General features: G+C 41.0%; 1 protein-coding gene across 1 annotated transcript in view; it reads left to right on the forward strand.

The window, feature by feature from the left end:
- Window positions 1–24,950, forward strand: part of DNAH9 (dynein axonemal heavy chain 9) — a 486,803-nt gene that overhangs the window by 320,215 nt on the left and 141,638 nt on the right. Inside the window, exons 46-49 of the mRNA XM_064271783.1 lie at window positions 6,533–6,675; window positions 7,064–7,225; window positions 7,430–7,663; window positions 12,551–12,811. Of these exons, the coding sequence (XP_064127853.1) occupies window positions 6,533–6,675; window positions 7,064–7,225; window positions 7,430–7,663; window positions 12,551–12,811 (800 nt within the window). The remainder of the gene's footprint in view (window positions 1–6,532; window positions 6,676–7,063; window positions 7,226–7,429; window positions 7,664–12,550; window positions 12,812–24,950) is intronic.

Consider the following 24,950-nt stretch of genomic DNA (forward strand, 5'->3'; position numbering starts at 1 on the left):
CAATAAGCAACATCACGATAAAGGGAGAAAAGATTAAACTTGTCAAGGATTTCATTTTACTTGGATTCACCATCAACCGCCAGGGAAGCAGCAGTCAAGAAATCAAACAACGCATTGCATTGGGTAAATCTGCTGCAAAGGACCTCTTTCAAGTGTTGAAAAGCAGGGATGTCACCTTGAAGACTAAGGTGCGCCTGACCCAAACCATGGTATTTTCAGTCACATGATATGCCAGTGAAAGCTGGACAATGAATAAGGAAGACCGAAGAAGATTGACACCTCTGAATTGTGGTGCTGGAGAAGAATATTGAATATACCATGGACTGCCAAAAGAATGAACAAATCTGTCTCGGAAGAAATACAACCAGAATGCTCTTTAGAAGCAAGGATGGCGAGACTGCGTCTTAACATACTTTGGACATGTTGTCAGGAGGGATCAGTCCCTGGAGAAGGAAATCATGCTTCACAAAGTACAGGGACAGCAGAAAAGAAGAAGGTGGATTGACACGGTGGCTGCAACAATGAACTCAAGCATAACAACAATTGTAAGAATGGTGCAGGACCAGGCAGTGTTTCATTCTGTTGTGCATAGGGTCACTATGAGTCGGAACCAAATTGACGGCACCTAACAACAACGACAAAGAATGGTACATTATGGATTGAATTGTGTCCCCCAAAAATGTGTGTCTACTTGGCTAGTCCATGACTCCCAGTATTGCGGAGGTGTCCTCCATTTTCTAATGTGATGTAATTACCTATGTGTTGTAAATCCTAATGTTTATGATGTTAATGAGGCAGGATTAGAGGCAGTTATGTTAATGAGGCAGGACTCATTCTACATGATTAGATTACATCTTGAGTCAATCTCTTTTGAGATGTAAAACAGAGAACCCAGCAAAGAGGGGAGTGACTATATTACTACCAAGCAAGAAGAACCATGAGTACATGCATCCCTGGGGCCCGAGGTTCCTGTGCTGAGAAGCTCTTAGACCAGGGGAAGATTGATGACACAGACCTTTCCCCAGAGCCAGAGAGAAAGCCTTCCCCTGGACCTGGCACCCTGATTTCAGACTTCTAGGCTCCTAGACTGTGAGAGAATAAAGTCCTGTTTGTTAAAGCCATCCACTTGTGGTATTTCTGTTATAGTAGCACTAGATAACTAAGATAGCATTGTGATCAGAGAGAATGCTTTGTATTATTTCAGTGTCTTAGATTTTGTTGAGGCTTACTTTGTGGCCTAAAATATGGTCTATTCTGAAGAATGTTCTATGTGTGTTTGAAATGAATGCATGCTTTGTTGCTGTTGGGTGGAGTGTTCTGTATATGTCTATGAGGTCAAGTTGGTTGATTGTGGCATTTAGATCTTCTGTGTCTTTATTGAGTTTCTTTCTAGATGTTCTGCCCTTCACCGAAAGTGGTCTGTTAAGTCACCTACTATTATTGTGGCACTATTTCTCTTTTCAGCGCTATTAGAGTTTGTTTTATGTATTTTGGAGCCCTGTCATTGACTGCAGGTATGTTTATTATGATTATGTCCTTCTGGTGTATGGACCCTTTAAATACTATATAGTATCCTTCCTTTTTTTTTTTTTTTATCCTTCCTTATCCTTTATAGTGGATTTTGCTTTAAAGTCTATTTTATCGGACATTAATATTGCCAACTCCTGCTCTTTTTTGGTTATTGTTTGCTTGATATATTTTTTATGTTCTTTGAGTTTTAGTTTGTTCACGTCTTTGTGTCTAAGGTGTGTCTCTTGTAGACAGCATATAGGTGAGTCGTGTTTTTTAATCCATCTCTATCACCCTCTGTTTCTTTACGGGCACATTTAAGCCATCTACATTCAGCGTAATTATCAATATGTATGAGATTCCTGCTATCATTTCATTGTATTTTTTGTGTGTGTGTGGTGTTGACAGTTTGTTTCACTTAATTTTCTGTGCTGAATTCTTTTTGTTTGTGGATTATTTTTTCATTTCTTTTGTTATTGTTGATTTTGTGTTTACTGTGTCTTTATGTTTTTCTTCTTTTTAATTTTGATGTGTAGGTTTTCGGATTCCTTTGTGGTTACCTTAAAATTTACCTTTATTTTCCAAGTTTAAACAAGTCTTTTATTTCTTCATATCACCTTGACTTCCTCTCTATATGGAAGTTCTATAACTATACCATTTAGTCTCTCTTTTTTGTTTTGATGTTGTCGTCATTTACATACTGACATCTCTGGTTCCCTGTTTTCAAACATAGCAGTCATGCTTGTCTGGTTCCTCATTTTAAAGGGAATATTTTAGCTTTTCATCATTATGTATGATGTTTGCTGCAGGTTTGGGGTAGATATTTACTATCGAGTTAAGAGAAGTCTCATTTATTCCTAGTTTGCTGATTTTTTTTTTTTTTTTGGCTTTAACAAAGGGAAGTTTATTTTCTCACAGTAAAGTAGGCTAAAAGTCTAAATTCAGGGTGTCAGCTCCAGGGGAAGGGTTTCTCTCTCTGTTGGCCTTCTAATCAATCTTAGCCTTGGACTAAGAGTTTCTCAGCACTGGGACCACAGGTCTAACAGATGCACTCTGCTCTCTGGCACTACTTTCTTGGTGTTATGAGGTCCCCAACTCTCTGCTAGCTTCCCTTTCCTTTTGTCTCTTGAGAAATAAAAGGTGGTGCAAGCCACCCCTAGGAAAACTCTCTTTATATTGGATCAGGGATGTGACCTGGTAGGACTGTTACAATCCCACCCTAGTCCTCTTTAACATAAAATTCCAGTCACAGAATGGAAGACAACCACAGAATACTGGGAATCATGGCCTAACCAAGTTAATACACACATTTTTTTTTATAATTTTTATTGTGCTTTAAGTGAAAGCTTACAAATCAAGTCAGTCTCTCATACAAAAACTTATATACGCCTTGCTACATAGTCCCAATTACTCTCCCCCAATAAGACAGCCCATTCTCTCCCTCCACTCTCTCTTTTCTTGTCCATTTTGCCAGCTTCTAATCCCCTCTACCCTCTCATCTCCCCTCCAGGCAGGAGATGCCAACATAATCTCAAGTGTCCACCTGATCCAAGGTTGCTGATAATTTTTAGAAATTTTATACATCTGCTTCAATGTTCATATTGTTTTACTTCTTTGGTCTATTAATGTGGTGAATTATCTTCATAGATTTTTGTAACTTTTAACCATTTTTGCATTTTCAGGGTTATCCCTACTTGGTCATCATATATTCATGTATTTATTCTTCTATAATTAGTTAGGATTTTTTTTAATTTTATTCATCAGTGAGATTAAGCATATAATTTTACTTTCACATAAATAAAAATAATTTTTACTTTCACATACAGACTCATTAATACACTGTTTTTTCTAACTTTCAAATTTTTCTAATCTGATTGGTATTTTAAAAATGTAATTAATGCATAGCTTTGTTGTACAGTTCTGTTATAGTAACTGAAGTTAAGCATCTGTTCATGTTTAAGAGGCATTATATTTCCTTTATTAAGAACTCCCTTTTTTTATCCTTTGCCTATTTTAGCATTGAATTGTTGACTTTTCCTTTATTTATCAAGAGGTTCTTTATATATTAAAATTAATCACTTAACTGATTTAAGAATATATTTCTTAGTTGACTCTTGGTTTTGTTTTGGTTTTTGTATTTTGTCTGTTGTTGTTGTTGCTGCTACTATTTTATTTTGCTTATGTTGTTTTTACCATGTAGGATTTTTTAAATTTTTATGTAGTCGAATTTATCTATCTTTTCTTTTAAATCGTATTTTGAGTTATAGTTAGAAATGCCTCCCCCATTTAGAAGTTTTAAAATTATTTTCTTGACTTTTCTATTATTTTTATGGTTTTTCTTTTCTACTTTTAAATCATTGATCTATTTAGAATTTATTCTAGTGCACAATATAAATAATGATCTGTCTTAGTCATCTCGTGCTACTACAACACAAGTACCACAAGTGTATAGCTTTAACAAAGAGAAGTTTATTCTCTCACAGTCTAGGAGGCTAGCAGTCTGAATTCAGGGCACCAGCCCCAGGGGAATGCTTTCTCTTTCCGTTGGCTCTGGAGGAAGGTCCTTGTCATCAATCTTCCCCTGAACGAGTTGCTTTTCAGCATAGGGACCTCAGGTACAAAGGACATGCTGCACTCCCAGTGCTTCTTTCTTGGTGGTGTGAGGTTCAGACACACCCAGACACATGAACTGGGACTTATTATCTGGGCGGTATAATCAGAAGAGAGAGACTGGGGGCTGAGCAGTCTGAAGCACCAACTGTCCACCCCAGGGCTCTTTGTTCCCAGGTCCAGCAAGCAGGATTTTAATGAGGGGGACTGGGGCATGTGCCCAGGACAAATCTATGATAATGAGAGCTGCTGTGATCATGTACTAGTCCACTGAGCCAACACTGTCCTAGAAGCCAGGGAGCACCAATGCATCAGTCTATGTTGTTTTGTTTATGCTGCAATAAAAACAGCTGCACAACCTCAGTGGTTAAATAGAACCAAAGCTCATCTCTTGCTCCTAGTACACAGGTCAGTGGGGGTTACAACACACTAGCAGACTCAACCTATGCATCTACCATTTTTGGGAAGGGGACTAAAGCAAAGACTTGTACAAGGGCTCTTAAAACTTTTGCCTGAAAGTGGCCTGTCATTCCACCTTGCATTTAATTGGCCAGAGCATCACACATTACTAGTAACAGCAAAGAGGGAAGAGAATACAGTCCTACATGTAAGGGTGTGCAAGAAGAAAGGATGTACTACTGAACAGCACAATGGACCTCCACAACCTTGAGGGTGTCCATTAGGACCACCTGGCGAGAGAAGGCATGTCTTAGGCTATGTTTTCTAGAGAAGCAAAACCAGTAAAGCATATAAAAATATATGTATATAGAGAGAGATTTATATCAAGGAAATGGCTCACTCAGTTGTAGAGGCTGGAACATCCCAAGTTTGTGGTTTAGGATACAGGCTTCTCCTGATTCATGTAGTTGTAGGGGCTGGTGAACTCAGGATCAGCAGGTCAGAGAGCAGGGCTCTTGCTCACAGGCTGCAAAGATCAACAAATCTCAAGATCGGCAGACAAGACCGCAGTGAGCTGCTCGCTCAAGTCCCAAGAACCAGAGGTCAGACTGACAGGAGCCAGCTGCAGGATCCAGAGAGAGCAGAAGCCCACGAGCCTTGCCAGAATGTCACTTATATTCAATGCAGGCCACACCCCCAAAGAAACACCCTTTCAACTAATTGGCTACTCACAGCAGATCTCATCATGGAGGTGATCACATTATATCAGATCTCATCATGGAAGTGATCACAGTATCATATGACTGCCAAACCACTGAGAGTCATGGCCCAGCTAAGTTGATTCACAATCTTTTCTTTTTGTGCTAGAAATTATTTTTTAATTTTTATTGTGCTTTAAGTGAAAGTTTACAAGTCAGTCTCTCATACAAAAATTTATATACACCTTGCTATATACTCCTAATTGCTCTCCACCTAATGAGACAGCCCACTTCTTCCCTCCACTCTCTCTTTTCATGTCCATTCCACCAGCTTCTGACCCCCTCTGCCCTCTCATCTCCCCTCCAGATACGAGATGCCAACATATTCTCAAGTGTCTACTTGATCCAAGAAGCTCATTCTTCACCAGCATCTTTTTCTATCCCATTTAACACACAATCTTAACCATAACAGGATCCAACCATTTTTTTCCATATCCCAGATTTCCTAATACCATGTCTTGAATAGTTTGTATTTCCCCTCACTGATTTAAGGTGCAGTAAATGCACTAAATTCCATGAAATTGTCCCTGCATTCTCTGCTTCTTCTTTAATAATAACTAATAGCTCACTCTTTTTAAATATATGGACTTATCTGTATGTCTCTCATGGCTCTTTTCATCCACAGTCTTATAGCTATTTTTGATCCATTTTATTTCTCCTGCTAAGTATTAAGCTCCTTAGAAGCACAATTTCTAGAAGGGCCATTAGTATAGTAGTTACTAAATAAAAGCTTTAAGAAAAAGAAGAAAAGAAAATGTAAGGATCTTACACAGTTCTGTTGTAACAAGTGAGATTAACCATCTGTTCATACGTTTAAGAGCCATACAACTAGGGTCTCTGGGTGGTACAAAGGGTTTGCACTCAGCTACTAACCAAAAGGTTAGAAGTTCAAACCCACTCAGCAGTGCTACTGAAGAAAGGCCTAGCAATCTGCTTCCATAAAGATTACAGCCAAGAAAGCTTTATGGACCAATTCTATTCTGTAACGTATGAGGTTGCCATGAATCAGAATCAGCTCAACGGCAACAGATTTTGGTTTGGTGCTACCAATTGGTGGCTCCAGGACAAGATAATGCCCTGCCCCCTATTCCACTCATTAATGTACATTTTCTTACCTTGAGTTTAGAGTAGATGTGGTGGTGAAACATGGCCTGGAAACCAAAGGGCTTGTGGCCCAAGGTGGGATGACATCCCATGCCGCATTGCATTGTGCAATAAGATACCAAAGCACCCATCTATGCTTCTTGTCCTCCTAGGGGAGATCCCAGATCTCTACTCGGATGATGAAGTTGAAAACATCATAAGCAATGTGAAGAATGAAGTCAAGAGCCAAGGTCTTGTTGAAAACAGAGAGAACTGCTGGAAGTTCTTCATAGATCGGGTCAAACGACAACTGAAGGTAAAGAAAGATTTACTACCCAGGACAGGCAGGCACAAGAGATGGTTGATGGAAGCTCTACTGATATTTTGAACATGGCTGTCCTTCTTGACTGTCTTGGGGGAGGGTGGCGGGAACACAGGGCTGGACATAGCCCTTCTCGGCCTGAGCACCATTGCAAGGATGCCCTTCTCATCTGCTTTATCGGCCACAGCCTCTCTCTTGCACCATGCAGGCCCAGTATTCTTGGCTCTTTAGCTGGAAAGGCTGGCTTGCCTTGACAAATGTTGTCACTGCTGGAGATGCTTTCCAATTTTCTGGGAGATAAAGAAACCCAAGTCAATGTCCATCTCTCTGATGAGTATTTCTCTGATACTTTCTTGGCTCTCCCCACCCTCTGACTTTTCAGGTGACTCTCTGTTTCTCCCCTGTGGGAAACAAACTGAGGATCCGCAGCAGGAAGTTCCCAGCCATTGTGAACTGCACAGCCATCAACTGGTTCCATGAGTGGCCTCAGCAAGCATTAGAGTCTGTCAGCCTCCGCTTCTTACAGAACACAGAAAACATTGAGGTGAGAAGGAAAAAGAAACACTCTTTAAGACCTTCCCCACTTCAGGGTACAAGGAATTTCACGTACAGAATTTCAGGGTGAAAGTTCAGGCTTGGATAGAGTTGTCAGAGCACATTCCATGTAGTGAAGCAATGCATGGGTTGAGTAGTCATCTCAAATCTTCATGGTGAGATTATCTCTTTACTTTCTGCTCTTTGATTTTAGCCAACAGTAAAGGAGTCAATTAGCAAGTTCATGGCCTTTGTCCACACAAGTGTCAACCAAACATCCCAGTCTTATCTGAGCAATGAGCAGCGCTACAACTACACAACTCCCAAATCCTTTCTGGAGTTCATCAGGCTCTACCAGAGTTTGCTGCGCAGGAATGGAAAGGAGCTCAGATCCAAAATGGAGCGACTTGAGAATGGGCTGCTGAAGCTCCACAGCACCTCTACCCAGGTGAGTAGCATCCTTTGGATTTCTTTCCTGACTGCAGGGTACTTAGAGAGGGTGGGAGAGGCCCCTTTCCAGTGAACTGGAGGGATTGCAATCCAAGTAACTACCAGTTAGAACATTATCCAAAAATATTTGATGGTTTTCCAGAGGTCCCAGTGTCATCAGAAACAGTGCCCGAGGCTGCAGCTAAGCTCTCCTAGGAAGAGTGCCCATCTTCAGCTTCAGATCTGGTCTCACTGGTATACAGATTCCCCAAAGCACCTCTTCTCTCATCCTCTTTACCAGCTCCTCTTTTTCCTCTCCACCACCCATCTGCCAGTTTGTTGCACTGTGGTTACTGCATGTTGCTATGATGTTGGAAGTTATGCCACCAGTGTTCCAAATACCAGCAGGGTCACCCATAGTGAAAGGTTTCAGCAGAGCTTCCAGACTAAGACAGACTAGGAAGAAAGGCCTGGTGATCTACTTCCAAAAATCAGCCAATGAAAACTCCATGGATCATAACTGAATATCGTCCAACTTGCTTGCTTTGGACGCACCATCAGGAGGGATCAATCGCTCGAGGAGGACATCATGTTTGGTGAGGTAGAGGGTCAGTGAGGGTGACCCTCAGTGAGATGGACTGGCATAGTGGCCACAATGATGGACTTAAATATACTGGCTATTTGAGGATGACACAACCGGGCAACATTTTGTTCTGTTGTACATAAGGTCACCGAGAGTTGGGGTTGACTCCATAGCAACTAACAACAAATTTTTCCTTTCCTGTCCTTTCCTCTCCACTTCGCTTCCCTTCTACCCTCAAAACCAAAAGAGATGAACGATTAGGAGAAATGGTTGCAGGGTCACACTTTAACGAATATTCTTTTTTCTTCTTGGATTATTTGCCAAAGACCCACTGAAACATAATTTCTTAAACAAATCCTGTCTCACTCCATGCGTTTCTTCCTATACTCCTAAGTGGCTTGCCCATCATTAGACGAACCCTGTCTTCCTGTCTTTGTTATAACTTTGTACTGATTCTTCCAAATGGAACACGTTTATCTTAGTCAAATCACTGTCCTTCCCTTGAGAGTCGAGGATAACTCTAGTGCCTGTTCTGTCCCCAGCTTATGCCCAGCAATCGCCTCTGCTTCCTTGGTGGCCCCTTTCTACTCTCTGTTGGCAGCACAGCCTGCCCCTCAGATTAAGGTGGTAAAACACCATGAATGCACACAATTAAACTATAATTATGATCACCTTATGTCCTGGACATCACGCGTTCCTATAGATATCTGAGCCCTTTTTTTACTGTAATTTTCTAGAACTTTACCTTTGTGATAGTTTTATTGAGCTTCCTTCTTTTGACTTGTCCCTTTTTCCCACTTCCGTTCTTAACTACAGATGTAATGTATGTAAAGAACTTAAGTTCATTTAATGAGCCCTTGCCTTTCCCTTCTTGGGAATTTTCCTTGTATTATATAGTTCTGTGCCATTTTGTCTGGCCTCTCCTCTAAGGAGCAGTGAGTAGCTGATGGGTTTCCTATGCTTCATATCGGTTATGTTCTTGATCATAGTTTTCATCCCTTTGATCTTTTTCTCTACATTCTAGAAGAGCTTTTCAAGTTTATCTTCTAAAATACTAATTTAATATTGTACACTATTGCTTCTACTTCTTAAGCTTGCGATGCATTTTTAATGTCCTAACTGCCCTTTCTAATCTTGTCCTTTTTCATTTTCAACACATCTTACTGCTCCTTAAATTTTTCTTCAACTATTTCGCAGAAACCATTCTACAATGATGCCAAACATCTTCCTGAATGTTTTTCTGAATCCTGTAATAGTTCATTTTCAGAGCTATGTTCTTGCTCTTAGTCTTCTAGATGCTAGTCCTTTCCTTGTTCTTTATTTTGCCAGAAGAACGAACAAATCAATCTTAGAAGAAATACAACCAGAATGCTTCTTAGAAGCAAGGATGGCAAGACTTCAACTCACTATGGACATGTCATCAGGAAAGACCAATTACTAGAAAAAGAGGTTATGTTGGTAAAGTGAAGGGTCAGCAAAAAGGAGGGAAACCCTCAATGAGATGGACTCACACATATCCACACATATCCACAACAATGGACTCAAACATACCAACGATCATGAAGATGGCATAGGACCAGCAATGTTTTCTTCTGTTATGCATAAGATTGCCATGAGCTGACTCAACAGCAACTAACAATAGAGACAACTATAGATAGGAAACATCTCTGTCTAAGAGGAGAGCCTACTTGTAGTCCAAATGCATATTAGAATTTGGAAGACTATAAGGACTCGGAGTTAAGAGGAAAGATATCTATAGGTCTTCAACTCTAAGTATGTATTGCTATTGATTATCTTTGACTCTCTCTCCTATGGATCAGAGATGCAATAAGGATCCTTTCCCCAAAGTCTAGAGCTGCCTACAGAAAAATTGTTCTCCCCATAGGCAATGTAAGGAAGACCCCATGCGCTTTTGCCCACACAAACACTCCATTTTAGTTCTTCTCATTCCCTGTCACCAGGTCCCTAGAGTTCTGGGAAGAAGGTCCTGGGATGCCTGACCTCTCCCTTTAACACTGTGTGCCTGGTCCCTGAAGAAGGCAAGACCTCTCACCACCACCATATCATCCATCACCCCACTCAGGAAGCCTCCCGTTTACCACACAGGGTCAATATTCATGGGGCTAGCAGGACTGAGGGGGAGAGTTAGTTTGTGGCACTCTCCTTCTTAGTCTCCCTATCCAGACTTGGGAGTGTCTAAATGAGAAGAAATCTAAAACGTATCCCAAATGCTTTCAGTAAAGGAAAAGGAGAAGAGACAGATTTAAAGTTACCCATCTCAATTTCCTGTTCTATTGCAGAAGAGCCATAAAATGGGCCTGAGTTATGCCTTCTCTGTAGCTTTGTGGGGAGAGGCCTAATTCAGACTGGTGGGACCCTCCTCTCACTCCACATCACAGCTTAAGAGCTATAAAGCTCCTACTCGCAGTGTCAGTGATCATTTACCTCGGGCCTAAGGTCATAAGCCATATCTGCAATCAACAAAACAACAGCCAATAAAAAAACCCACTTCAATTTTCTCAAATCTCCCAAGATTTAAAAAGGAACAAAAAGTTACTGGTATGTTTGCTGACTGGAGTGATTATGCGCCTCAATCATTTTGATTTACAATTGCATCTTTGTCCTTGTAGAAATAACTCTGCAGCTGAGCAACGGGAGATGGAAATGGATTAACCTTCTGACATGGGAATATAAGACAAGTTCTAGGGAGCAGGCCTCCATCTGAGGTTACCGCAAAGCCTCCAGTTTCTATGAATACACAAAATTAAAGAGCATTCTTTTTTTCCTCCTTTCCTTTTCTTTTCTTTTGATCTACCATGAAAAGGGAATTATCAGCAGCGTCTAAGCCTCAGTTTTATTTTCCCTCTTATGCATTTTGCATCATAAAGCCTTTGAATCTGTTTGACAAGTTCCAGGAGCTCTGCAGTAATCTTCGATTGTTGCATGAAATAGAATACAAGAAAACTGAGAGTCAAGAGGTCATTCTGGAATGTAAAGCTTATGGGTCGTGTTGCAAATACAAGTGACCTTTTTAATTCCCAGAAATAAATAGGTCTGAGTTTCCCTTTGCATCTGAAAGTGCCGTAACACTAGGCCAGGGAACCTCAAAGCTCGGTGGGCGTCAGCGTCCCCCGGAGGGCCTCGCCCCCAGAGTTTCTGGTTCCCTAGGTCTGGGGTACCAGTCGCCTTAGAGTCTACTCCAGCTCCTGGTAATGCCATGTGTCAGAGCAGAGTTCTGCTGCGTGTGGTTTTTGTTTGTTGTTTATTGAGATAAGTATACATGGAGCAAAACATTTGCCATTTTAACAGTCTTCACGTGTCCAGTGACGTTAGTTTTGCTCATCGTGTTGTTTAACCATCACCCTTATCCGTTTCCAAATTTTGCCATCACCCTTAGCGGAAAGGCAGTGCCCCCTAAGCATTGTGTCTTCCTTTCCCCTCCCTCCTTCCTGCTCCTGGTGACCATTAATAAACTTTAATCTCTATACACTTGCCTATTCTAAATATTTATTTAAGTGGGATCGTACAATATTTGTCTTTTTTGACTGATTTATTTTACTGAGCATGATGTTTTCAGAGTCCGTGCATGTTGTAGCATCTGTCAGCACTTCACTTCTCTTCATGGCTGAGTAATATTCCACTGTGTACATGAAAACTGCAGAGTTTTAATGGCTGATTTTTTTGAAGAAGATCACCAGGGCTTTCTTCCAAGGCACCTCTGGGTGGACTGGAATCTCCAACCTTTCAGTTAACAGCCAAGAGCATTAACCATTTGCATCACCCAGGGGCTGCCCAGGTCTGAGGTAGGTCCTGAGAATTTGCCTTTCTAACAAGTTCCCAGGAGCCCTGGTGGCACAGTGGTTAAGCTCTCAGGTGCTAAATAAAAGGTCAGCGGTTCAAACTCACCAGTGGCTCCACAGGAGAAAGATGGAGCAGTCTGCCTCTGTAAAGTTTTACAGTCTTGGAAATCCTATGGGGCAGTCTACTCTGTCCTATCAGGTCACTGTGAGTCGGAATCAACTTGACGGCTGTGGGTTTTGTTTTGTTTTGTTGTGTTTTTTGGCATGCAAGCCCTTATGCTAATATTGAAATGGATATGAAGTTTCTAAGACATACACACCGATGTCAGTAGAAGCGGTCTAAGTCATTTGGGAATTGAGGAGAAAGTCGGGGGCATGTGTTTAGACTCTTTCGCACGTTTGCTGTAGAGGAAAGAGGGAGTCCAGCATATCTTTCTTTTCTCAGGTCAGGGAGCTTCATCCTGAGCCATGTCCTGGTCCCTCTAGTCACCGCTCCTGATGACCCTGTGCTTCTCTGACCCAGGTGGATGATCTCAAAGCCAAGCTGGCCACTCAGGAAGTGGAGCTGAAGCAGAAGAACGAAGATGCAGACAAACTGATTCAGGTGGTGGGCGTGGAGACAGACAAAATGAGCAAAGAGAAAGCCATTGCAGACGAAGAGGAGCAGAAGGTGGCGCTCATCATGCTGGAGGTTAAGCAGAAGCAGAAGGACTGTGAGGAAGACCTGGCCAAAGCAGAGCCAGCCCTCACCGCAGCCCAGGCAGCTCTCAACACCCTCAACAAGGTAGGCGGACAGCACCAGATACCTGGTTATCCTTCGGAGGAGGAGCAGGCTTCTTCCTCTGACCCAAAAGCAACTCAGTGCCCCGCTGCACCAGAGAACACAGGGACTCAGTTGAGAGTGATTCAGGTGGGCTCCAGCTGTCACTGGTTTATTCATTAGGCAAACAAACATTTATTTAAACCAACTATGTGCCAGGATCCATGAGGCCTGCAAAGACATAGATGCATGAAAGAGCATGGTGTGTCTGATGAATGGGTATAAAAGTGAGTGCCTCAGAAGGGGAGGCAGGAGATGAGGTTGGAAAGGTGAGCTGGTCATTAACAGTCCCCTGGGCATCACTAAGAAGTTTAACATTATCCTCTAGACCAGTGTTTGCAGTCTACAGGTAGCAACCCATTGCCATCGAGTCAAATCCAAATCATAGAGACCCTATACATCAGAGTAGAACTGCCCCGTAGGATTTCTAAGGCCATAAATCTTTACAGAAGCAGATTGCCTCATCTTTCTCCTGCAGAGTGACTGGTGGGTTTGAACTGCTGACTTTTGGTTAGTAGCTGAGTGCCCCCAGGGCTCATTTGCAACTCATTAATAGGTATCAACTTTTTTTTTTTTTTTTGGATCAGAATGCATCACATATTGTGATGGTTAATTTTACCTGTCATCTTGGCCAGGCTATGGTTCCAAGTTGTTTGGCCAAGCACTGGTTTACCTCCTGTCATGGAGTAGTTACGTGTGATTCAATCCGCTGGTCCTTGGTAGAACAAATTACCTGCCATAGTGTACATAGCGTAATGTAAAGTAATCACTTTTCATAATGCAGCCTAAAGCAAAGTAATCAGTCAGTTGAGGTCATGCCAGTTTAGGGTGGATCCTAAACCTAATCACTTCTCAGTTGTAAGAAGACCAGAATATACACAGATACACACACAGGGGAAGGCAGGTGCCATGTGAGGATTATTTAAAAGCCAAAGAACCACGGAACACCCAGGGCTCCTGACAAGGAAGGAATCGACACAGCCAAGGTCCTGATTTGGACTTTTAGCCCCCAGAACTGTGAGAAAATAGATTTCTGTTCCTTAAATTCACGTGTGAGACTTGTATTAGGGCAGCATTAGGCTACTAAGATAAGTGAGGAGAAGTACTGCTCCATGAAGCCAAGGACTCCTGGACTATCCTCAAACCCTTCTGCATTCACAGGACTCTGGTGCTTAAGGGATGTTTCCCTGTCATCTCATTATTTTCAAAGTTAGCGATCAATCCTTACTACATGAAGAATACCTGTAAATCAGAGCTTGATAGTAAGTCTCGGAAGTTTTAAGTCTCCATTTGGCAGTTTCATTTCCCTTTTATAGCTAAACCGAAGTACATCTGGTATAACTTTTCCTGCCTGGATGAGGAATGATTTTTCCTGTAGTTTCATGACCTGTTTTTCCTCACAAAGTTACTTAGAATTTTCCATTTATTTCTCATGCATTTTTTTCCAGTGGGTTTATTTTTTATTGTGCAAATAATATATAGTAACATTTTCATAGTTAAAAATAATTTAAGCAACATATAATATATAGGGTAAAATGTAAATTCACCCTCCTTTCCCTCTTCAGCACCAGTCCTCTCCCAGAAGATAACTCCTGTTAGTAATTTGGTATGTAAATATTCTGGCAACTTTCCTCTGCATTTACATTCATATAAATGCACATACAAAATATATTTTAAATATAAATGAGTAATGCCAACTTACTCTCCCCTCATGTAATAAGATTATTTCATGTTGGTATATGTATTGAAACCTCACTCATTGAAGGCTACATAGTATTTCATATTATATTTAATTCATCTATTGTTGATCACTAGTTTCTGTTTTTTCCAATATAAATATCCTTGTGTATAATTTCTTTTTTTTTGCATATGTGCAAGTATTTCCCTGGGCCAGATAAGAATTGTTTAGTGCTACAGTGTGGTAGAGTGAACAATGCCTCCCGTAAGATATCCACATCCTAATCCCAGAACCTGCAAATGTTATCTCATATGGTAAAAGATTTTGCAGCTGCAAATAAGTTAAGGCCCTTGAAATGAGGAGATTATCCTAGACAATCTGGGTGGGCCCTAAATGTAATCACAAGGTCCTTATAAAAGGGAGACAAGAAGGTCAAAGAAGGAAGAAGACGATGTGATGATGGACACAGAAGAAAAAAAGAGGAGGTGATTTGGGTCATGAGCCAAGGAATGTGGGTGGCCTCTAAAAAAAAACCAAACCCGTTGCCGTCAAGTCGATTCCAAATCATAGAGACCCTATAGGACAGAGTACAACTGCCCCACGGAGTTTTCAAGAAGCGCCTGGTGGATTCAAACTGCCAGTCTTTTGGTTAGCAGCCCTGGCTCTTAACCACTACGCCACCAGAGCTTCTAGAAGCTGAAAAAGGCAAGGAACTGATAACCCTCTGAAGCCTCCAGAAGGAACCATCCCTGTTGACACCTTGATTTTTGGGTGTCTGACTTCTAGCATTATAAGATAATAAATGTGTGTTGTTTTAAGCTACTGTGTTTGTGGTAATTAGTTACAGCAGGAATAGGAAATTCATATAAACAATATGCTCTTTTTTATTGGTACTGCCAAATTTTTATCCAATAGTTTTAGTTCCAGTCCAGTTTCCAGTTATAAGAATACAGCTTTCCCTGCATCCTTGCCAGCCTCAGATATTTTCAGTCATTTGAAATGTTTGCAATAAAATGAACAAAAATATTTCATTTCAAAAAAATTTTAGGACACCGTGGTGTCCTAGACAGTCACATCATGCCGACCCTGTGCAGCAAAGACCTGAAAAACTAAGTAAAACAGATACAAAAGTCGGTCCTGGGACTCTGCGCATCAAATGAAGGGATTAAGAACTAGGTCAAACATCAAATGGAAGAAGAAACTGATGGAAAACAGAAAATGAGGAGGGATACAGAGTGTAGGTCCTCTGCCAACTAACAAAGCACAGGGTTGCCATCTTGGAACAGAGCCAGCAATGACACCGGGCAGGAAGTATGTGAAGGCAACTTCACGGAGCTCCCAACAGGAAACAGAGCACCCAGTTACCAGAGAAACACACTTTCCCACCCCTCACCCTTCTGCCTCATACATCACCTCCCCTCCCTTCCAACTGGCCCTCGAGTCCACCCCGCCCCACTTGCAAGCACCCACCATATCGCCATTTATTTTTTCTCATTCTATCTTTTCTTTCTCCTTCTTACCTAGCCCTGTATGTCATCTCCCTCCCCTTCCCACCAGTTCCCACCATCCTGCTGCATGGCTAGAGAGCCACCAATGTGCTGACCCACCACTGCCCTGGGCCCGCCCAGCCCCCACCCACAGGCCCCAGCTAAGCTGCTATTAATTTTCCTTTTTTTTTTCTTTTCTGTCTTTTCTTTCTCCTTCCCACTTAGCCCATTTGTCACCCCCCTCCCCACCAGCCCCTGGGTCTGCCCCACCTATACTCGCTGTCCCCCACCTTGCTGCCATTATTATTTTTTTCTTTTTTCTCTTTTCTCTTTCTTAATTTTCTTTCTCCCTCCCACCTAGCCCCAGTGCCACCTCCTCCCCTTCCCACTGGCCCCTGCTGCACCACTGCTCCTAGAGTGCCTCCAACACACCAGACTGCCACTACCCTGGGTCTACCCTGCCCCCACATGCTGTTCCCCACCACACAGCCATTTATTTTTTTTAATAAAAATACTTTTTATTTATTTATTTTTCTTTTTATTTCTTTCTCTCTCCCATCTAGCCCCATAAGCCACCTCCCTCCCCTTCCTGCCACCTCCCAGTCTGCCCTGCCCCCACTTGCCAACTATTGCCACACAGCCCCCCTTTTTTCTTTCTTTTTTTTTCTTTTCTTTCCCCCTTCCACCTAGCCCCATATGCCACCTCCCCGCTTACCACTGGCATCTGCCACACAGCCATGGCTAGAGAATTCCCTGCGCTCAGGGTCCACACTGTCCCTCCCTTCCTGCTACTTGACCAGCTGCTGAACAGTAGGAGGCAAGCCTGTACCACTCCCCACCTGACACCCCACCAGTCTGGTGAGGGGCTGTGAATGCTCCCACACCACTGGACCAGCATCAGAAAGCAGACAGCACCCACAAAGTCTGCCCTCAACCACCTCTACAAGCCAGAGTACAGTGAAGTAGGTTCACCCTGCCTGCTGATGGCCTGCCCACCTGCACAAGGAGATAAGAACTATTGTGCCCACAGACAAGCAAGCAGCAAAGCACGACCAGTCACCCACTCTGACATATCAAAACAAAACAAAAAACAGGATGAAAATACAAGCATACAATCAATAAAGAAAGAAAATAATACCTTAATGTCTCAGACAGAGCAGACAATTTCAAAATATATTGAAAGAAGGAGAAGATGGCCCCAGCAAGTGACAAAAATAAAGAATCAGATAAGCTTCTGGTTGAAGAAAAGGCAGTGGAACTAACTACCTGATATGGAATTCAAAGGACTAATATTTAGGGCTCTCTTTTTTAAGAGATTAGGAAAGAGATCAAGGAAAACACAGACAAAATCATGGAAAACAGACAAAACCAATGAAAATATAGCCAAAATCAAGTAAAACACAGCTGAAGCTATAGAAGAATTGAGGAAAATAACACGAGAGCAAAATGTCAAAATAAACAAACAATCAGAAATCATACAAAAGCAGCAACTAGAAATCCAAAAGATAAAAAACAAAATTTCAGAAATGGACAACTCAGTAGAAGATCTTAGGAGCAAATTTGAAACAATGGAAGACAAAATCAGCAAGATTGAAGACAAATCCGTGAACACCAGTTGTTAGAGGAAAAACCAAAGAATGAGAAAATCTAAGAATTATATGGGACATAAGAGCAAAAATTTGCCCATGACCAGAGTTCCAGAACAGAGGGAGAAAATGGAATAGACAGAGAAGGTTTTTGAAGATTTGCTGGCAGAAAACTTCCCAAACATGAGAGACAAAAAGCTGACCATACAAGACGCTCATCAAACCCCGTATAGGATAGACCTCAAAAGAAAGTCATTAAGATGTATCATAATCACACTTGCCAAAACAAAAAAACAAAGAAAGAATCCTGAGGGCAGCTTAAGAAAAATGAAAAGTCACATACAAAGAGGAAACAATAAGACTAAGCTCTAATTACTCCACAGAAACAAGGGAGGCAAGAAGGCAATGGGATGACATATATAAAACCTTGAAAGAAAAAAACTGCCAACCAAGAAAAATCTATCCTGCAAAACACTCTCTTAAATATGGTGGTGAAGTTAGGACTTTCCAGAAAAACAGACATTAAGGTAATTCATAAAAACCAAACCAGACTTACAAGAAATATTAAAGGGAGTCATTTGGTTAAAAAACCAACAATGTCAGAAAATAACCTGCATCTGGGACACAGGAAAGCATCAACCAGATATCAACCAGCACTCTCAATAGTAAAACAAAGTTAAAAGACTTAAAACATGGAAAGAGAGATGTCAATCTGTAAATGACAGCAATGTGAAAATAATAAAAGAGGGAATAAACAGTGTACATATAAAACTCTCAGATGGAGAGGAAGTCAAAACATTATCAACTAATAAAAGACTGTTTTGAAATTAAGAAGATAAGGGTAAATTCCAAGGTAACCACAAAGAAAGTTAGCAAACCTCCTCATCAAAATAAAAAAGAAGAAAACAAAAACTCAGTAAACACAAAATCTGTAACAAAAGAAAACCTACAAACAAAAGGAACTCAGCCCAGCAAAGTAAGAGGAACAAAGAAAATGTCAGCACCACAAAAAAAGCACAAGATGACAGCAATAAACTCATATATATCGATAATCACACTGAATATACATGGCTTAAATACACCCATAAATAGAGAGTGGCAGAATGGACAAAAAAAACAGACCCATCAATATGCTGTCTATAAGAGACATACCTTAGACACAAAGCATTTCCAATCCAAATACCAACAGCATTCTTTAATGAGATGGAAAAATTAATCACCAATTTTATATGGAAAGAGAAGAGGCCCTGGATAAGCAAAGGTTTATTGAAGAAAGAAATCAAAGTAGGAGACCTCACACTACCTAGTCTCAGAGCCTACTATACAGCTACAGTAGCCAAAACAGCCTGGTACTGGTCCAACAAGGGGCACATAGACCAATGGAACAGAATCGAGAACCCAGATGTACACCCATCCACCTACGGTCAGCTAATCTTTGACAAATGACCAAAGTCCACTAAATGGAAAAAAAAAACAGTCTTTTTAACAAATGGTGCTGGAAAAAATTGGATATCCATCCGCGAAAAAGTGAAACAGGACCCATACCTCACACCATACATAAGAATTCACTCAAAGTGAATCAAAGTCCTAAATATGAAACCTAAAACGATAAAAATCATGGAAGAAAACATAAAGACAACACTAGGGACTCTTAATGCATGGTATAAATACAATACAAACCGTAACCAACAATGCATAAACACTAGAAGGTAAACTAGGTAACTGGGAGCTCCTAAAAATTAAACACTTATGTTTATCAAAAAGACTTCCTCAAAAGAGTAAAAAGAAAACCTACAGACTGGGAAAACAATTTTTGGCTACAACATATCTGACAAGGGTCTAATCTCTAAAACCTGTAGAATACTTCAACACCTCAACAACAAAAAGACAAATAATCCAATTTAAAAGTGGGCAAAGGATATGAACAGACACTTCACCAAAGAAGACATTCAGGGAGCTAACAGACACATTAGGAAATTTTCACAATCATTAGCTATTAGGGAAATGCAAATCAAAACTACGATGAGACACCATATCACACCAACATGACTGGCGTGAATCAAAAAACCAGAAAATAACAAATGTTGGAGAGGTTTCAGAGAGATTGGAACTGTTATGCACTGCTAGTGGGAATGTAAAATGGTACAACCACTATGGAAAACAATACGGTGTATGTTTAAAAATTCAGAAATAGAAATTCTCTATGATTCAACAATCCAACTCCTAGAAATATATCCTAGAGAAATAATAGTCGTCACATGAATAGATCTATACACACCCATGATCATTGCAGCATTATTCACAACAGCAAAAAGATAGAAACAATCTAAGTGCCCATCAACAGATGAATGGATAAACAAATTATGGTACATACACACAATGGAATACTACTCAATGATAAAGATCAATGATGAATCCACGAAACATCTCCCAACATGGATGAATCTGGAGGGTATTATGCTGAGTGAGATAAGTCAGTCATAAAAGGACAAATATTATATGAGACCACCATTATAAAAACCCAAGAAAAGGTATACACACAGATAAAAGCAATCTTTGATGATATCAGGGAGGGGAAATCACTAACTAGATAGTAGACAAGTGTTAACTTTGGAGAAGGGAAAGATAACACACAATATAGGGGAAATCAGCACAGCTGAACCAAGGCAAAGTCATAGAAGTTTCCTAGACACCTCCGACCACCTTGAGCAGCCGAGTTTCTGGGGCTGAGGGCTGGGGACTATTGTCTCAGTGGACATCTATGTCAATTGGCATTACACAGTTCATGAAGAAAATGTTCTACATCCTACTTTGATGAATAGTGTCTGAGGTCTTAAAAGCTTACGAGTGGCCATTTAAGATACATCTATTGGTCCGATTCCATTCAGAGCAAAGGGCAATGAAGAAAACAAAAGACACAAGAAAAATATTGGCCCAAAAGACTAATGGGCTATATGAGTCACATCCGCCACCTGCCTGAGCCCAGAAGAACTAGAGGGTGCTCGGCTACCACCACCAACTGCTCTGGCAGGGGTCACAATGGAGAATCCCGGACAGAGCAGGAGAAAATGTAGAACAAAATTCAAATTCACAAAAAAGACCTACTGGTCTGACAGACTGGAGGAACCTCCGAGACTATGGCCCCCGGAAACCTTGCTAACTCAGAACTGAAGCCACTCCCAAAGCCCACCTTTCAGCCAAAGATTAGACAAGCCTATAAAACAAACAATAACACACACGAGGAACATGCTTAGTTCAGTCAAATATAGGATACCAAATGGGCAACACCTGCCTAAAAGCAAAGGTGCGAAGTCAGGAAGGGACAGGAAAACTGGACGAATGGACACGGGGAACCTAGGGTGGAAAGCGAAAGGGGGAGAGTCCTGACATATTGCGAGATTGCAACCAGTGTCACAGAACAATTTGTGTGTAAATTTTTTAATAAGAAACTAATTTGCACTGTAAACTTTCACCTAAAGCACAATAAAATTAAAAAAAAAAAAACTATGCTCTCTCTAAATGCAATGAGAGATCGAGATTGGATCCTGGAACAGAAAAAGGACATTTGTGGAAACACTGAAGACATTCAAATAAAGTCTGTTGTTTACTTTAAAAAAAAAAAAAAACTTTTTTTAAATGATTTGATTCTACTGAGACTGGACATCTTTTCAGATATGTAAATCTCTTCCTCTGCCCATATTCTGTTTAGATTCTTTCCCATTTGTTATGAGAAAATTTCCCTTTTTCTTATTGATATAGCTATTCTTATAAATTTTATTCCTCAGTATGTATGTTGTAAATATTTTCTCTAAGTGTATTGTTTGTCTTTTAACTTAATGTTAACAAGTAATATAAAAAATACATTTTGAAAGCAAATAATTTTGGGAATTTTGGGGTAGCAGAGGGCCCTGATTATATAATAAGCTTGATGCTAAAACGGACAGAGACAGCACAAGAACATGAAACTTCAGCTTAATCTGATTTATGAATAGTGGTGTAAGACATCTATACGAAATGCTAACCAATCAAACCCATCGGTTTATTCAAATGATAATATAAAACTGGTAAGTTTTGTTCAGTATATATTGTTATTTTAATCAATCCCTGGCTCATGGCAACCCCTTGCACAAGGAAACAAAACGTTGCCCAGTCCTGCACCATTCCCGTGACTGGCTGCAGATTGGACCGTTGTGATCCATTGGGTTTTCATTGGCTGATTTTCAGAAGTAGATTGCCAGGCCCTTCTTCCTAGGTCTACAAGGCTGTTAATATAACTATGCCCGACCATAGATCAAAGGCGGAAAGCTCTATAGTCGTCTGAAGAGATGTCAGAATGGTATTTAACACAATTTAACATCCGTTCCTCAATAAAACTGTTAGTAAAGTAGGAACGAAAGGATACTTGAGTATTTTTTAGCAGAGGGCAGTTCTTTAACTGAGAGTAAAACGTCCTATGTAATGGTGGAACACCGGAGGAGTTTCAGTTAACGCTGAAAAAATAACAATAATAATGACGCCCTTCGCTACTATTACAAAAAATTGTCCTAGAATTTCTAGCCAATGAAATAATAAATGAAAAATAGGAATTGGATGAATATTGTGAAATAGCAGGCAAACATTCACAGATGTTATAAAAATATAATAAATAAAAGGGAGAAGTTAAGGACCAATTACAAAATAAATTACAAAATTTAATAGTTTTCCTAATATCAGCAATAGCCCATTAAGAAAATATGATATTTTCAGAATAGCAACAAAAACGTAAAGTACAAATAAGTGTAAAGAACTTTGTTCAAACTACGTGAGGGAAACTACATACCTCTGTATATTTGTCAATTCTGCAACACCATTTTCAGACTAGCAAATAGAAAAAAGCTAAATAATAATAAGGGTGGACTAGTATACAGACACTGACTGGAATTGAAATTTCTGGGAAATAATCTGATAACATGTACCAAAAAAAAAAAAAAAAAACTGAAAATGTTTCTGTTTTGCCCAGCAAGTCCACTTCTAGGAATATTACCCTAAAACACTAGTCTAAGATTTTTACAAAGATTTATGCAGAAGAATGTTCAGCAAAGCGTCATCCTTAAAGCAGATTTTTGGACCCAGTAGTCACGACGATGGACTCAAGCGCAGCAGTGGTCAGGAAGACGGCACAGGACCAGGAAACATGAGCTGGGGGAGCTGCTGTACGTGGAGTTGCCCTGAGTTGGGACGCCTCAATGGCAGCTAATATCAACAAAAGTTTTAGAAATAACCTAGTTTTTCAGAAATTGAGTATATTTTACATAATTGTGATTATCTGATGGAATACAGGTTTTAAAATCCTGTTTGAGAAGAATAGTGACTTTCTTTCACACCTCCTCTTTCAACCATCAGATAAGTTCTGCCTACATTTTCTCCAGATATGTCCAGAATCCAGTCACTATCTCCACTACAAATGCCATGATCCAAGTCACCCTCACTTTCTGCCCAGACAACTACAGCAGACTCCTTCGCAACTTCCAGCTTCCACTCCAGCCTGCCACAATGCTACCACCCACAACCAGCTCTCACAACGGAAATAGGATCCTTCCATTCTCTGCCCTAAACCCTCCAAGACTTCCCATTGGAACTAGAATAAAATTCAGACTCTTCCCCATGGTCTCTGGAGCGAGCCCCTTGTGGCCTGACCCTGCCTGCCTCTCAGCTTGCATCCCAACCACCCACCTGACCATCCTGTATACCAACTGCCGTACAGCCATCTCTGACCCAGGGCGACCCCATATGTATCAGAGTAAAACCTTACTCCACTGGATTGTCAATAAGCAACTGAAAAAATGCTCAGCATCATTAGTCATTGTCGTTGTTGTTAGTTGCCATCAAGTCGATTCCAACTCATGGCGACCCCACGTGGGCAGAGCAGAACTGCTCCATAGAGTTTTCAGGGCTGTGACTTTTCAGAAGCAGATTTCCAGGCCTGTCTTCTGAGGTGCTTCTAGGTGGGTTCCAACCACCAACCTTTTGGCTAGTAGGTAACCCTTCTATTGGGTTTTCAATGGCTGATTTTTCAGAAGTAGAAATGCCAGGACTTTTTTCCAAGGCACCTCTGGGTGCTTGAGCCTTCAACCTTTCAGTTAGCAGCCAAACGCATTAACTCTTTGCACTACCCAGGGACTCCCGATGGTCCTTTACACTCTCCATAATGGTCCGATATGTTCCTGCTTCAGGCCTTTGCACTTCTGACTCAGTTGTCAGGAACAATCCTGGCCATCTCTGTAGAGCTGCCCCTTTCCCAGCATTTAGATCTCACCTGAAACGTCAGCTTCTTAAAGATGCCTCCCAGACCTCCCTAGCACCCCAAGAATTCTCCATCCCATTATTTTTTTCGAAGTACTTATCACCATCCAAGTTGCCCTGGTGGCACAGTCATTAAAGCGCTCAGCTGCTAACCAAAAAAGGTCGGTGGTTCAGACGTACCAGTCATTCCGTGGGAGAAAGATGTGGCACAGCCTTGGAAACCCTATGGGGCAGTTCTACTGTGTCCTACAGGGTCGCTGTGAGTCGGAATCATCTCAACGGCAGTGGATTTTTGGTTTTTATTACCATCCAAAATGTTAAAGATTTACCTCTTTGTTTCTTTGTTGCTTCTCTCCCTTAAACTGAATGAGGAAAAGGATTTTGCCTTTTTTGTTCACTGCTGTAACTCCATCACTCCAAGCAATGTCGGATACACACTAAATAAGTATTTGTCAAATGAGTGAATAGGCACCTATACTTATTTATTCACTCAACAGATACTTATTGGCTATCTCTGTGTGCCAGGCACTGTTCTGGGTACATGGGACACACCCATGAACAAAGGTCCCAATCCCTATGAACTTTACATTCTAGCAGAGGCAAAGGGTGAGAATAAGCATAACCAAAGGTAAATTGTCAGATATAAAAAGGAATAAGGCTCTTACGCATGCTACAGCGTAGATGGACCTGGACGTTACGCTAAGTGAAATAAGACCGATACAAAGGACAAATGTTGTATAATTATTCCACTTATATGACACACCTTGTTGTTGTTAGCTGCTATAGAGTGAGCTCTGGCTCGTGGCGACCTTATGTAAACAGACGAACCATTGCCCAGGGCTGCGCCATCTTCATGATCGTGACTTACCTAGGACAGACGAACTCACGGAGACAGAAGGTAGATTAGTGGTTACCAGGGCCTGTGGGCATGGAGGAATGGGGAGTTCTTGCTAGAGTTTCTGTCTGGGGCGATAAGCAAGTTTTGGAGCTAGATGGTGGTGATGGTCACACAACATTGTGAATGTAATTAATTCCACGCTTAAAATGGTTAAGACGGCAACTTCTATGTG

The sequence above is a fragment of the Loxodonta africana genome, chromosome 18, assembly GCF_030014295.1.
Source record: "Loxodonta africana isolate mLoxAfr1 chromosome 18, mLoxAfr1.hap2, whole genome shotgun sequence".
Taxonomy (NCBI): domain Eukaryota; kingdom Metazoa; phylum Chordata; class Mammalia; order Proboscidea; family Elephantidae; genus Loxodonta; species Loxodonta africana.